Source organism: Belonocnema kinseyi, chromosome 5 (genome assembly GCF_010883055.1).
Source record: "Belonocnema kinseyi isolate 2016_QV_RU_SX_M_011 chromosome 5, B_treatae_v1, whole genome shotgun sequence".
In the NCBI taxonomy this organism is placed as follows: Eukaryota; Metazoa; Arthropoda; class Insecta; order Hymenoptera; family Cynipidae; genus Belonocnema; species Belonocnema kinseyi.
In genome coordinates this window covers 56674397-56691092 of record NC_046661.1, presented here as the reverse complement: position 1 = coordinate 56691092, position 16696 = coordinate 56674397, and the positions used below count along the sequence as shown (strand labels likewise).

Sequence of the window (16696 nt, the reverse complement as noted above, 5' to 3'; positions counted from 1 at the left end):
TCAGTGCGGTCCCAAACGAAAAGATTTACAAATGTGAGAGCAAGAATAGAGAAGTTTCTATGGTCTCTTTGAATTACCGAGGCTGTTTTGTGCAGACACGTAATATACAAATAGCCACACACACGCAGAGGCACACATGAAAGTCGCGATACGTGGTGTTGTGGGAATAAAGGGCGCGAGTATGGACACATCTGTGTGTCCGAGATGTGTGCACACTAATGACTAGACCGAACTCGGCCCCACTCGGCCCCCCTCCATCCGAATTTCTCTTCCTTCTCTGAAAGCTCCCGTGAGTTAAGCCCCTGCCATCTCGTCAAAAGAATAATATCTCTCTTTGAAACATTAGCAATTCTATGATTACCAACTTTATTTACGGGGTCTTCGCTCATTTTCTTTCATCTCCACGCCAGCGTGTGTCTGTTACGTGACAACTCCAGAGTGAAGGGAGAAGGTCGACTTGTACCGCTTTGTAATTTGTAGAAAAAATTAACGAATTGGTGGAAATTACTCAAAGTATGGAAATGGATTGTTTTATGTAAATGCTACCAACGCTTTTGTTCCTTTAATAATGAGACTTCCAAATTTGTTGCGAGTTAATGGGCATCTCCAAAGGAAAATTGTAGAAGAGAGAAAACTCATTTTTTATTTTAAATTCCTATTAGACTTTGAAATATTTTCGAAATGACCTAGAAGGCAAAACAGAAAAATGAGACTGCATTAGGGTCAAGCACTTCGTTCTTTTGAATAAGGACCCTCTTGTGATCTCATAGAATCCCTTGTAATCCTCTATAATCCTGTATGTAACCTTGTCTTCCTGTTCACCCAAAATTCAACTTGACCTTCGATCTGTGTTCCTAACCTCAAACTTGAAGTTTTCATAATTTATTGAATACTTCATTTATTATATTTATAAGTCCGAACACATCTTAACTTCATTCCCGCATTTTGAAAAACACCTCCTTGCATTATTATTATTTATTATTATTATTATTATTATTATTATTATTATTATTAAATACATTTAGAAATATGCAGGCTCAGAATCACAAATTATGAATTATCTTGAAAAAAGTTGTTTCCAACAGTTAATTCTGGCCAAACAAATTTGCTTAATTATCTTGATATATTAGAATATTCAGAAATAAGGTGGTAGCACTGACAATGCGAAGAAGAGCTAAGATTATTATACAGCTTTGCATTCGCGGAGCGGTTGAGTTCGCGCTCGCGAGTGTTCACACAAAGCTGGCCATTGTAAAGGCTCATAAAAGACGCCTGTTCTTCGCATGGGCTTTAAATAATTCAATTCAACCGAATGTGTCTTTTCCTTAGCGCGTTGAGCGTCTTTCTTTCTTTGCATCCCTCCTTTTTCAACGTCGCCTCTCTTATTTCTTTAAGCCTAGACTGTAAAAAAAATCTATTGAATTTTACATCTCTGGTGGATGTAAATAAAAGGACCCTCGTGTATCGGAGTAAATTTACGTATCTGTTGTGATATTCCAATTCGGCCAATAATTTTACATGCGAAAATGCTAAATTCATTATGTGAAAGAATAAAATAAAATAACATTTATCAGGGCGACAGGTTTCGAACACTTGAAAGCTCAAACTTCGTTCAATTTCATCGAGATTGAAGAAACACAAGTCGGAGACGTTACCACTTACCTAAAAAACATAAGATACTATGGGTATTTTTTTTATGTTTAAATATTCCGTAAAAAAATATGAAATATACGTTTCGAATAACCGCATTTTTTCCGTTCCAATAGCGTAAAATGTAAAAAGCAAAATAGGAATAGCTCGGATTCGGTTTATTTTTGTGTGAAAGCTGTCAAAAAAGTTGAACATAGCTGTCAATTTCCTCGCATTAGACCCACAATATTTGTAAAATGTCTTGTGCCATTGATGTAGCACGGCGTCGCGTCGGTAACTCACAAGAGGTTACAATTTATAAAAAGACACTTAATCTTGTCTTATTCTTTATATTAATATTGAACTTAAAACTTACCATAAAAAATAACAAGTATACTTCGGAAAAGGTCACACGAGAATATTGTCTTGATACTCGGCGTGGGGTTTCTTTCTATCAAGTTTTGTAAAATATTAATTAATTTTACAGTGTAAACCTTGATAAGGGAAAAAGTTTAAATACGAAAAGTTTGTTAGAAAAATAAACGATTCTTTTGATCAAAAATGGTTATTAACTCTATTAACCTGCGTCAAAGTATCTTTTGAAACTTTTAACTGGGATGCAAAAGAAACCCTGACACACGACAATTTTTTTAAGAAAACAAAAACGATTCTTTTGATCAAAATTGGTTATTAACTCTCTTAACCTGTATCAAAAACTTTAAAAAGAGTGTTATGGTTAAATAATATTTTTACAGGACCTAAATTAATTACTACATCTTACCATAACGTTGAAAAGATTAGTTGCAGAATACATCCATCACGAGAGCTTACCTAGAATAAAAAACAAAATTAGATGATACTGAAAGAATTTTAAGATTTACAGAAAGCAGAATAAAATTTAGTGAAGATTAAAAAAATGGAGAAAAAAATAGAGGGGGTAAAATAAATTAAAAAATTGCAGAGGCTTTATTATGAAAGGTTCTACTAGAAAAAGGAGGATTTTCCTAATTCAGGATTCTTTTTACCGACATTTACCGATATTCAGGAACTTTCACTGGTTCGCGTCCGTGCTTAATTTAGAAAGTTTTTAGTTAGATATAGAAGGTCACTATTTTCAGACAAGAAATATTAGAATATTACAGACCATTTTTCAAGCATAAGAGTTTTAAATCTATCGAGAACATTAGAATTCCAGAAGATTGGACAACCTACTATTGCGAAATTTCTGAAGAAAGATAAAAAACACCTTAGGGCAAATAGTACATGGTGATTGGTCAATATTTTTGTGACAGGTGTAAGAGCCACACTTGACAAATTCACGTGTTATATTAAAGGGCTCGCTCAGGATGTACCCACCCCAAACTGTAGACGGCCAAACACGAATGTGTGACTGCTGCATATAGTACAGGCGCTCTCAAGCGACCAGAAAAGTAAATAATACTAAGCAAACTCGGCGAGTTTGAATAATCAAAATTTCAAAAAGTTTACCAATCCTCGAATGTATTTGAAAAACAGCAGTATTTTCTTTTTATTTTTAAAAAGTGATTTTCCATTAAGTTTGATTTCGGACGAGAAGTATTGTTTTATTAAAATACTTTTTTTTTTTATTTGATTAAATAATATAAAAATACGAGTGCCCTTATTACGTGAGCATTAATGTTTTGCTTGGTGAGAAATATATTCAAAGAGCGTTTATAACTTAATTATTAAAAGGCTGGATTCTATACCAGCGCATACATTTTTCTCGCTGAAAGGAGCTGGTCTTTTTTGGTTTCAACTCGTCATTATCGAGGTAATTCTTCGATTTTTTAAAATGAAATTTTGTGAAAATATTCTACACAGTTTTTTTACGACTGGCAAAGTAAATAACTAATCAACTTTTTTTTAAAGCAAAAGTTATCCATTTTTATCTGAGACGTTACTTTGTGGTTCTTATCTTCGCACGTATGTGGAATAATTTATTAGGCGGAAGTCAAGGAATGAAAATATGAAATATTTGGTGAAAGATGGATTTCTATTGCACTGATATTCAATCAAAATCTAAGAAGCACCAGTAAGTTTACAGAAATAATGTCATAAAAAAAACTAAATGTACTAGATAGTGTTGTGTAATGTTTATTTCTTTTACTCTTACTTTTAACTCCATATGGCCTATCAGACAACATCGATTTATAAGAAATATAACTTATGGTCAAGAGTTTAATTTAATTTTTAATTAATGAATAAATTCCGATTCATAAATAATACTTCCTCTCGAGCGAAGTTGCATTTCCGCACGTGACCGTGTTTTCTTTGTAAAAACATTTATTTACACAGAAATAACGGGGGTTCACTAAAGTTGCGGCTCAAATAAAAGTTGGTATCATTGAGAACATGAGCTCCAATAGATACCTGTAGAGAATCAATTGGGTTCGTTTAGACTTTAGAGCGCTCTTGAAAAGAACATTGAGGCGCATTCAGAAACCAATTGCTTGCAAGGTAGGGCTGATAAGTTAGGGATCGATTTACAGTTATCGACCGATGACTCAAGACGAAAAGTTTCTCGAATATGAATATGCTTTTATGTTGACAACTTTTCTACATAATCTGCAAATGATAATTATCAAGTCATTATATCTATTTTAATTGCAGTATTATTTTGTAATTAAATTATTTTCATTAAGTTATGTTCATCAGAGTTCGATTACATGTGTGCTTTAAGGTAAGTATTGTGTTATTAATTAAACCTGATATCCAAGTGGGCAAAGCGAAAAATAGGTTCTTTAGAAATAGGCTCAATTAAAATTGAGATCCTTTGAACCCTAAGTGTATTATCATTTAGAGTTCATTTCTCGTTTTTGTTCCTTTTCAGCAAGTGGGGTTAATTTTTTCTGCAGCTCCTTCCGAACCAAAAATAGGTTCCAATGGAAATTTCAATTTTTTCTGCGTATATTTTTCTGAACAACTCTTCCACTGCAAGTTTATTCTTTACTTGAAATTCGCTCGCATCTTCATGAGCTTGACAAAATGAATGCCGATTTATGTAATGTCTCAAGTATGAATAATTATTTTTTGTTTAAACAAAAAATTTTAAATGTTATTTCCCCTAGCAATCGTAGAACACGATAAAGAATATTTCCTTCAAAAGAAAAAAATGTTTGATAAAAAACGGATTTTTCGGGCTTGATATGAAAACGGTAAAATTTCAAACTTTTTTTTCAGAATAAAGGTGCGCAAATAAATTTTCAATAGGAATGTGCACTTTTAAAAGTGAAATTAGATTTTGTCTGAGAAGTCTCCACATGATAAGCCTCAAACATCTTCAACCTAACAGTTGTTGAACTCATTGTTTCCTTACAGAAGGACTCTTTCTGGTGATTTGTGAGTATTCAAAAGACAAATTTAAAATCTTGGAGAGACTTAAATATAAATAAATATAAAATTTTGTTTTTGCTTATTTAGCTTTCTCATTAATACGCTAAACAGGAAATTTAATCAAAATTTTGAGAAATAATATTTTAATGTAATAATAACCCATCCTATAGGTTTTTATGTTAAATAAATATATTTGTAATATTTTTAAACACAAAATTGAATTTTATTCATTTCAAAAAGGGCTTGATACTTTTATTCATATTTAAAACTTTAAGAAACCATCTAAAAGTATGATGAGCAATTCAAGTCTGTTCAAAGACGTTTCAATAACCGTAATGAAAAAGCAGCACTTATAATAAAATAAACATAAAAATACATATAAAATACACATTTTTTAATTTATACAATAACACTTTTTAAACAATAACTTGAAATATGTTAAACAAAGAATTGAATGTTACTAATTTTAGAAAGGTTACTATAGTTGTTTTTCTTTGGATACTTAAGACGATTGAAATAATAAAAAATAATTAAAAGTCGATTGCAAGAATGCTTGAATAAAATTAATAACAAAAAACGATTTTCAACTATTCAAACACCTCTAAAAAATGCACATCTTTCAATTTATCCAATTCTTTTATTATAGTTTTTTGCTCAGTTTTTAATGTGTAATAACATTTCGTAAATAATCAGATTTTAGTGAACATTGACGTAACAATTTTGCTTTTCTCTTTTGAGGAGGAAAAAATACGTCATCATGCCACAAATTTGGTACAAATTCTTATAAGGTTAGTAATAACATTATTACACTTCTTTCGACAAATTAAAAATTAATTTTTTTTTATATACGTCAAATTTCGACACACGCACAAAAACACGCGCGCGCGCAAGCACTCATATGTATATATGTATGTTTGCATTTGTATGTATGTATGTCTATATATTTGTGTGTGTGTTTTAATTTGAAAATATAATTTCTCGTATACAAATTAAAGAAATTAAATTAAGTACAAATAAAAAAAGTTTTCAATAACGAAACTCTCTGTCGTTAATGTCAATATTTCTCTTTTTCAAATTATGATAAAATACAATATTTTAAGAAGAACATGCACTTCAAAAAATGCTTAAAAATTTTGATAATTTTAATGGTATTTAATTTTATATAAATTAGAAAAAAAACATTTATTTTCACAGAAAATACCTTCAATAGAAGAAAGAAATTCAGTACATTTTAATTAAAGACATACAAACAAAACACAACAAAAATCCAATAAATATTATGCAACTACAATCTTTCTTTGGCAAATTTAGTTTTGACTTCATTGTAATTGTTGAAATAAATCTACTTTTAAAACTGAACTAGTTTCGGAAACATAAAATTTTTGAAGCAAAATTTGTATACGAGAAATCAAGGAAAAAAATTATTTGAATTTATGATTTTTAAATGCAATGTTTCTTGACATTGTTCTTATTACTGCGAACCTTTATTTAAGTATAAAATTTATTTAAAGTACATTTGCTTACTATATACTGCCGTCCAAACTAACAAGATTACATATATGACATTTTTATGAAAAATGAGTTTTTGATATCGTTGGATTCGCAAGAGAAAGCTGCATCTAACTGTGTTAATAAAACCTATTAATTATTGATATTTATTGCAAAAACGATTGTTTATAAATTTCAAAAGTCGAAAAAGTTTAAAAATACAACAGACAAAGATAAGCAAAGCACTCTTTTTTGTTAAAGCTTTTTCTGCTTTAACGAACACATTCTCATCACGTATCTTGTGTGCCGAAACGTTTGAAACAACTTAATTAATTTCAATTCACCTGACCCTAAAGCCAAAAACTGACATCAACAATTTCTACAAAAAAAATTAAATATGAGAATCAAAGAATGAATTGACTTAGTTCAACCCGTGTGGAAATAATTCATGGCGCAATACTGTTCCAGCCTAGACCGCCACGAGTCTATACTGGCGCTATCTCGAGAAACTATTCTGGGGCAGTGTGCAAATGTAACGCTCCAATCGACTAGCCGCTATCTACACCAGCGGTACTGACGCGTTCTAGTGAATCTAGTAAAATCTAGTAGATCTAGATGCGACCTAGATTGCAAACTTAATACTTATTTTTATAATTAAATCAATCCTGAAATAAAAGTCATAGTACTTTTATTTCAGGAATGATTTAATGAGAATATTAACCAGATTTCTGTAAGAGAAATGGAATATAGCTCGTATGTGCTTTTTTGACAGAATGTTTCTAAATGTTCTTGATAAAAAAGAAAATGTCAATTATAAATGTTTTGGAAACAGGAACCAAACTCAAAATTGAATTCTCATTTTACTCCATAAATATTATAATTACATATTTTTTAAATCATTAGGGTCTATTCCTGCATTGAATCAAATTTTTATTTGAGGTGAAAAATTGTTTAATTTCAACAGCTTTTATTTGAGGGTTTTTTTTTCTAATGCTGGAGTTAGAATAAAAAAAAAACACCTTATACAGAAACTATTGGAATTAGGTAATGTTATACTCCGAATAAAGATTTAATTGAAAAGAGGACTAAGTCCTGATTATCTAGAAAAGATGTAATTCTAGTATTTAGGGAGTAAACTGAGAAAATCCAGTTTTGAGGTTAGGTCTTGATTCCAACGCCTTTACGTCGAAAAAGGATCTGGAAAACTTCGAACCTCGTGCTCGCGAAGCGAAAAGTATTCACACTGAATGGCTGCATGGCAAACATCTGATTCTTGCAATCCGGTTCCGGTTATTGTTGCCAACTTTTTTGGTAGCAGTTTTTAAATTGCATTGCATGATGAAAGTTGAGTGCTGTCGGTAGCACTGCATAATATTTGAGGTCAGGAAATATGTCATTTTAATGTAGATGAGTACTGGATACATGCCATACGAAAAGGAAAATTACTTTCCTGCAAAACCTAACGATAAAATGTCTTTATTCAGCAATACTTTTTTATATTAGCTTTGTATTTCATCCAATAGTTTACCAACAAACAATGTATAGTGCGTCAGATCAATCGTTATTCAGTGATGAATTAAATTAACAAATCTGCGCTATGAGACGGCACTGACAACACAGCCAACTTTATTTCTTCTATTTCCTTTGATTTGAGCACTGCAATAAATGTAATTTATTGTCTTTTATTAAGTTGTTTTTAAATGACGTCTTCTTTTTCAAGTGTCCAAATAGAAGTACTTTCTAGAGCCAAGCTAGATTTTAGACGGAATTTTTATTTTAATGTGATGTGAAATTCTGGCTAGCGACATTAGTGGGTCTACATGGAACTGCGTGATGGATTTTTCTATGTAATAGGTATAGATAGCGCCAATCTAATTCGGCGTGTACAGACAGTCATGAATAATCCAGTAGTGGCGCTAGAATATTTCCAGTCTGCCAAGAATTATTTCTACACGGGAAAAAAGACTTCTATATATTTGTTTCGCTACAATGTTTAAAACGCTTCAAAACTTTCGAAGGGCGATAAAAATGAACTAAAATCGAGTGCAAAAACTGTTTAATAACCTTAATGACAAAAGCCTATTTATTGCTGTAGAAAAACACACATAAAACGTACAGTTTTAAATAAAATAATTCATTTATGATACTACTTTTACTCAGTTTTCTATGTACTCTCTAAATCTGAATCAGTTAAAAAGAACTGATTGTCAGTCAAATATAACTGATTGAAAAAGCAAGATGTCAGTCATAGCTAATCAGTTAAAAACTACTGATTCAATCTATCCACTGAAAGTAACTGATTCAATCAGTAGCCTGAAAGTTGGCGCTCGGTGGCGAAACAACTGATTTTTCAGTGAAACATGATTGATATTTCAGTTGAAAATGATCGATTTATCAGTAGTTTTCGAACAGACGCGCATGTTCGCAACACAGAACCTGATTGGTTCATATTTTCCCGCCGGATTTCAAATACTTAATTTTAAAATAAAAACATTTTAATTTTATATATAGTTCAATTTATATAATGATAAATACATGTGGACATACAGAATTATAGGGGACCACATTGCGTAAATTAGTCGCATTCCATACTATCAACGGCAGAAATGTTAAAACTATTTAAAGCGGCTTCCAAGGATCTGATTGAATTTTTAGCCTCTTTTGTGGTTTTATAAACGAAACAATCCAGAAAATTATAAAAAAATATCAAGGAAGGCGCGAAGCTTACGTTAAGCACATAGTGCAGTTTATATAAAAGATCAAAAGCTGAAATTGGACCAGTACGGCTGTATGTTTGCTTTTTGCTGATTCCGGAAAGCATTCATATGGTCGTCAATGTTTGTTTCCAACTGAAATGTTAATATTAAATTTAGAAATTGTTATACAGTACGAAAACTTGTGAAAGAGCATATCAATAATATTGAAAAATATTCTTACCGGTAAAATTTGGAGAAGAGCACTGTCTGGCACCTTCAATTTTTCAGCAAGTGTAACTGCGCTAGTAACTTAATACTTTCTCACCACTATTTTCTTTTTCCTAAAAATAGTCATGTTGACTAGATTAATAAACAACTCTTACTGAATATAGATTTTGGAGTAATTAAAACTAATAAAAATCTTTTTTTCTTTTTCGGATGGATTGATAGCAGGTCTTTTCCTGGTCATGAAGTTAGTGTTTGGTAATAAAGCAGGCAGAATTACCAATGATCTCAAATGTTCAAATTTCAATACGGGTCGATAAATAAGGAGAGAAAGATCAATGTTTATATTTGTTAAAGAAAGATTATAATTACATACCGGATTAGAGTCTGTGAAGTTAGCTGTCGAGCGCCATTCAGCTCTCACGCATAGAGAACCACGGCTAGACCATCACTTTCGTTATTAATAATTCGTATCGAAAACGTTTGAAATATTTAAGAAATATATGAAATGATTTTGAATTGAAAACGTTCCACTTCAGTTATTTTAAATAGGTAAAGTTTAAAAAAAAGAACAATATTTCGAATGGAATGAAAAGAAATTGAACTTGTATAATTTCTGAATAAAAGCGTGTAAAATTGGATAATTTCAAATCGAAAACATTTTAAAACACAAGCCTTCAAAATTCAAAACTTTCAAACTCAAATGTTACAATTTTATTCATTTCTTTAGCGAAAAGTTGAAATTTTCTCATTTCTAATTCAAATTGTTCAGGTTTGAAAAAATTTATTTTGAAGTCAAGAATCTCGAAATCGAATTATTTCAGATGAAAATTTCAAAAGAGGTCAATTTCAAAACTTTAGAAATGGCATATTAATTGATATTAAAACTTTTCTATACTCGCACCCATACAAATGTCTATTAAATGAAGTAAATTCATTCTTTCAGAAATTAACCATTTTTAACATTAAATCTATTAAATATTAAGGAAATTATTCACTTGTTTAATAAAAAATGGTTCTTTTTTAAATAAGATTTAAATGTCGATCTTTTATGAACATTTTTCAAATAAACAAAAAACTTTAATGTTCAATGTCTCGTTCTAAAATTTGTTTATTTTGACAGCTCGAATTTCAAAATGATTGCTTTAATTTTCCTATGTTTTTATTCGAAATATTGTACTTATTCAAAATTTTACCCCCCTAAAATATTTTGAATTGAAATGTTTTAAATTTAAAATCATTTGAAACATTTTTTGTCAATTTCAAACGCTTTTAATTCGAAATTATCAACAGAAAATGATGGTCAAGCCGGGGTTCTCCACGTGTGAGAGCAGAGCGGCGCTCGATATCTTAAATCACATTTGCTCTAATCCACTTTCTAATCATAAATCAAAATAATAAGTAAAAAATTCTAAATTTAAATAATGAATACAATCTTACCATCCTCTATTGATTTCTGGGCTTCTTCAAAAATGAAGCTCTTTTCCTTTTTGTAGTAAGCCAAAATTTTTTGAATATACACTGCGGGGAAATCTCCAACAAATGTATCGTTGATGTCCTTTTCATTCATGATCATTTTGAATTCCTGCTTGATCTATTTTAAAATTTATAAGATTGAAAGTGATTTAAAAAACCATTTTTATTGAATTTATTAAATTAAATGTTGAATTTAAATTTCTGATTGATATAGATTATTGCAAAATATAAAGAAAGTTAATTTAGAATTGTTCTATTCAATATATAATTTAGAATCAAGTTACCATTTCGCCATTATAATCAAAAAGTTGAGGATATTGATTGTGTATATCTGAAATAATAGGATTGCTATTTTCAACCCATTTTCGCCTATTAGAAAACGTATCTTTTAATGCGGTAGAGATATTCTCTCTTTCTTTAGCATGAGACAAAGTATACTCCATGAAATATAGCTGAAATAATAATTTTGAAGTTAATAATTGGAAAATGTTTCAAATCAATCTTTCTTATTCTTATAAGTCTTCTTACTTTTTTATTCAATCGCTCTTCTGACACTCACTATGCCCAGGGGCCAAAGGTCGGCTAAAGTTATTGGGCCAATATCGGGATTTTAATCGGCCCAGTGTTGAGCTAGTGCTGGCAGCCTATATTGGCTATTTATATTTTCCGATCCTCCACCGATGCCTGGCACAGAATCGGCACTTTATTTCGCCAAGTCTCACTTTTAGCACCTAATAAACAAACCTAACACGAAAGATAGAAAAGGAATTTTATTGAAAAAATTTTCAAAGTTCAAGATGAAATTGGTTAAGTTCTGCTATAAAAAATTTTAAATGTTTATGAAAAATTACATTTTCTGGCATTGCAAAAAGTTGTAAAGTAGACTACAACGGAAAAAACGAAATATTAGATGAAGAAAAACTGTAAGCGATTTAAATTATTTATTTAAAAATTATTGTATTGATATTCATGTTAACAGTTCGTATATTTTACATTTACACAACGTGACATAATAACAAATAATTAGAAAAAGAAAGCTTAAAATTTAGTTCTTTAACTTTTCCGAAATGCTTATCAGGATGGCTTTTTCACAGAGTTTCAACTTGTCGGCTTAGCGCAGTGGTTAGCACTCCCGACTGCTAGGCGATAGATTTAGACATATAGATGTAGGCTCGATACCCCGTAGCGTTAGAAATTTTGTTTGTAATATTATGTTCAAAATTTAATATATGTATTCAAACTAAACAGGCCCATTAATATTTATATTCAAAGTACTCGCAATCAATTAATATTTATTTTTTTAATAACTTTTTTATCATATTCTTAGACCTAAGACTATAGTAGTATTGGTACCCAGTGTTGGGCCGACAATGGCAGCCAAGCCTTGGCTGCCATGTCAAGGCCATAGTTATCTTTCCGGCAATGGCGCGACGATGGCATCCGAGCTTCGGCAATATTTTTGCCGCCTATGGGCCAATGTTGGGCCGTATGCGACTTCGCATTTGGAAACTTATACTTAAAAGTTTACAACATTAAAACTCTTATAAGATTCGTAATTGGACAGCGTGTGATTTCCCAATTAAATCTACACTTGTAAGGGCGACATTTTTTGTTCCCAACTGTATTAAATTACCATTTCTTCATGCCCCGTTAAGAAAACTGCGAAACGCATTTTAAAAAGACAGTTGAGCATAATGCAATTAAGGATGCACAATTTTTTCACTTATTCGTATCCGCACAAAAGCCTTTCTTAGTAATGTATAATTCTAAAAAAAAAGGGCACCGTTACTCTGTGATAATTAATTCATATTCAATAGCGAGCTGTACATTTATTATACTGCTTATCATTCCTGCCACGTTAATATATAAAAAGAAGCCGAGAGACATTGAAACTAGGCTCGGTCTGTGTGTACTTATTAAAATCATATTCATTGAGAAGGGAGGTAAAAGGATGAACGGAAGAGTGCGCACAAAAAAGAAAGAAGAAAAAGGTAAAGGAAGAAAGAACGAAAAGCGTGATTGCGTACGTCAGACAGCGTCAGACACAATAACTCTTCTGTTCGGACTCCTCGCGCACGGGTCCGGGCCGGGCTAGGCGGGAGAGTTAATAAAGTGTGTAAAGAGAAAAGACTGGCAACAGGCCCACATCCGCGCTGACCATTCATGCGTGTTTAAAGAACGGACTTTAAAAAGCTTTGCCTCCTCTAACTCCTGACACTTGCACGTTATGTACATGAGCACGAGTCTGCGTGCCATGCCGCGCTGAGTTCGCAAGGCAGCAAGAAACGCGTTGTAAATTTTATTTTACGCCGAGCATCCGTCGCGATGAATGGCCTGTTTAGCACGAATTATGATTTAAAATTCTTCGCGAGGGGTAAACAAGATTTACAGGAAATTACCTGTTCATATTTCACCTGGTTCGGGTTACTAGTCTTATGTATTCAGTTCTGGAAAATTATTAAATTTATCGACATAAATCAAATTTGATTGTAAAATGTTTTAATCATACTCATTTATGGGTATTTATTATATTGATTATAAATGGATGACAGTTAATAAAAAAATTGTAATGTATCAAATTGCGTCGACTTTACCGAAAAAACTGGAGGTTCACTAAAGTTCCGGCTTGAATTAAAGTTTGTTCTTTTAGAACTTGAACCTTAACAGAAACCTGTAAAGACACAAAAGGGTTTCTTTGGAGAACACTTGAATCAGGGGTTACCGACAAACTCTGCAAATCACTAACTTACCAACCTCGATTTCCCGTGTGGAAATAATTCCTGGCAGACTGGAATTATTCTAGCGCCAGTACTGGATTATTCGTGGCTGTCTGTTCACGCCGAATTAGATTGGCGCTCTTTCGGCGCTATCTATACATACTAGATAAAAAAATCCATCACGCAGTTCTATGTAGACCCACTAATGTCGCTAGCCAGAATTTCACATCACATTAATATAAAAATTCCGTCTAAAATCTAGCTTGGCTCTAGAAAGTACTTCTATTTGGACTTTGAAAAAGAAGGCGTCATTTAAAAACTAATTAATAAAAGATAATAAATTACATTTATTGCATATAATCGCGCCACTTTTAAAGATCGCCAGTCTTCCGCAACATTGCCGTAGTGCTCAAATCAAAGTAAATAGAAGAAATAAAGTTGCTTGTGTTGTCAGTGCTGTCTCATAGTGCAGATTTGTTAATTTAATTCATCACTAAGTATCGATTGATCTGACGCATTATACATTTTTTACTGGTAAACTATTGAATGAAAGACAAAGCTAATATAAAAAATTATTGCTGATAATGAAGACATTTTATCGTTAGGTTTTATGGCACAGAAAAATGCTGGTGTTAAATTTGTTGCAGCTCAAATTTCATTGGGCTTCCAATGATCATTTGAGAGAGTTTTCAAGTCTCAAATGTATTCCTCTGAACGTAGGTGCCCATGTGGGCATCTAGGGGAAAGTATCATTTGGAGACTGAATTTTGGCTTATGCAGAGTTGTGGAGTTCTGAACCGTGCTGTCAGCCACCTGAATATCCGTCAAAGCAACTATTCGGTTTGCGATATTAGCCTAAATAATTGTTAATAAGGAAACCAATTGAAACAATATTTACCTAATTTTCAAATTTCTTTAATTTAATAGGGCGTACCAGTCACTTAGAATAAAATTATAACTTCTTAATGCAACTTCCAAAAGTTAGGCTAGTCATGCCCGTCGATATTTAAACTAAAGCCGGGATGTATAGAAAAAGTCATGACCGTCTACATATAGAATAAGGTGTTTTCACTCCAATTACTAGCTCACTTCACTTCGTTGAATACTGAGGGGATAACAATTGACCAAATGCATGGGAATCGGTTAATTTTTGTTCTATTGTTCTAATATCTTCGTAGAAAGTAATTTTTCTGTATAAGTTCAAATGAAAAATAGTTTTTCTTTTTTAGGGACTATTTAATGCAATAATAAAATGATAATAATTTTCATTCATTCGTGCGTTAGGACTGAGCGCTGGTTGTCTACCCTTTGAAGCGTGATTCAAAATTACATTGAAAAACAATTGTTGTGATTTAAATAAATAATTATAAAAATATACACAATAATGTATACAAATTGTGTAACTTTTGATTTTAGGCAAGAAAAATATAACACATATATTATATGAATAACAGTTTATTTTCATTGAATTCCAAAGACCAACTTATATTTTACAAAACATTTAATTCGAAAAGAAATTTCTTGGAAAAGCGATTGAAAATAATTAATTATAAGTTTTTAATCGAAAAGAACAATATTTTCAGCTGAAATTATTTTTAGAAAAATTCAAATATTATCACTATTAAATTCTACAATTAACTTCTATATATCAAGCCGCAGAAATATTATATGGTATTTCAACAAGTGTATCTATTACAAAATGTTTTGTGAACTATAAGTTAGTTTTTGGAGTTCAATGAAAATAGACTATTATTTATAAAATATGTGTTATACACTTTTTTCTTGTCTGAAATCAAAATTCACACAATTTGAATACATTCTTGTGCATATTTTAATAATTATTTATTTAAATTACAAGAATTGTTTTTTTTTTAATTTTGAATTGCGCGCCAAATGTGGTCAATCAGCGTTCAGCCCTAACGCAAGCGTAGTAGCTCAGGATGCCAACATTGGCATCATTGGTCCACAGTACAAACTGGAAAAATAAATCAAATCAGCCGGCAGTGTTAAACTGTGCTAAAAGCTGAGGGGGAAAAATGGATCAACTGCATGGAACAAAACTTTACTTCTGTAATATATTTGTAATTAATAATCATTATTATTTTATTATTTCATTAAATAGTAATTAAAAAATAAAAACTATTTTTTAACTACAGTTATATAGAAAAAATTACCTTTTACGAAGATATTAGCAAAATATGGCAAAAATGAACAGAATCCCATACATTTGGTCCCTTATTTTCCCCTCAGCAATCTACGAAGTAAAGTTAGCTTTTTATTGAAGTGAAAATACCTAATAGGCTTTTACCTTATCAGTTTGAATGTTCCCGTTGCTATATTTGAAACATTGCAATTTTTCCTGAAACTTTTCATCAGGCTAAAGTTTCATGCAAATTTACATCCCCACTCATCACGAAAAACAAATTTCTGTTTTTATTATACAATGGTATTTGCCTTATCTTTCATGTATGACACTAACCACTGCAAGATTAGATATCTAAGATACCTTTAAACTTCTGCAGAAAATCTAGTGGAAAAGAGGAGGGTCAATAAGGCCGGTTTTTGGGCCATCTACAGATTGGCCTCAAATATGTTTTATTTTATTCATCTAACTACGTCTCATAACCCCTTAAAAGGATTTTTCCTGAGAGTGATCTGATTTCAAGATATAGTCATTTTTAAGTTTTACATGGGTTTTCGCACTTTCATTCAAATCATGCTAAGTTTCACATTGTTAGTATTGCTCACGCAAGATCATACTTGGCCAAAAACTGCGCACGTATATGCGTTACAACATATGTTAAAGCCATCATTTTTTTCGAGGTACTTAGCCTTCAAAATAGGGCTCATTTTTATACTTTATTAGGTTTGTGATCATGAAAGGAGTAAAAATGTCCTACTTTATCAGATTTATTAGCAATAATTTCTATAAAATAATCGAAATAATCTTGGAGACATTTTTCTAAGAAAAGGTATATTAGTTTACAGTCAATCAGAACTTATGGAACTTAACAGCCTTATTCGTCAGAATTGGTTTGGTCATCTGAAGATGATGCTGCTTCTCCTTCATTTTCCGACCAACACGATGAATCATTCACGTGACTTTCGAAT

At 31.5% G+C, this 16696-nt stretch overlaps 1 protein-coding gene across 1 annotated transcript in view; it reads right to left on the bottom strand.

Moving 5' to 3' along the window:
- The window catches only part of LOC117172365 (transcription factor SOX-13), a 407080-nt gene that overhangs the window by 320204 nt on the left and 70180 nt on the right, over nucleotides 1-16696 (bottom strand). The window contains exon 2 of the mRNA XM_033360216.1: nucleotides 2411-2460. Within this exon, the coding sequence (XP_033216107.1) occupies nucleotides 2411-2443 (33 nt within the window). The 5' untranslated portion in view covers nucleotides 2444-2460. The remainder of the gene's footprint in view (nucleotides 1-2410; nucleotides 2461-16696) is intronic.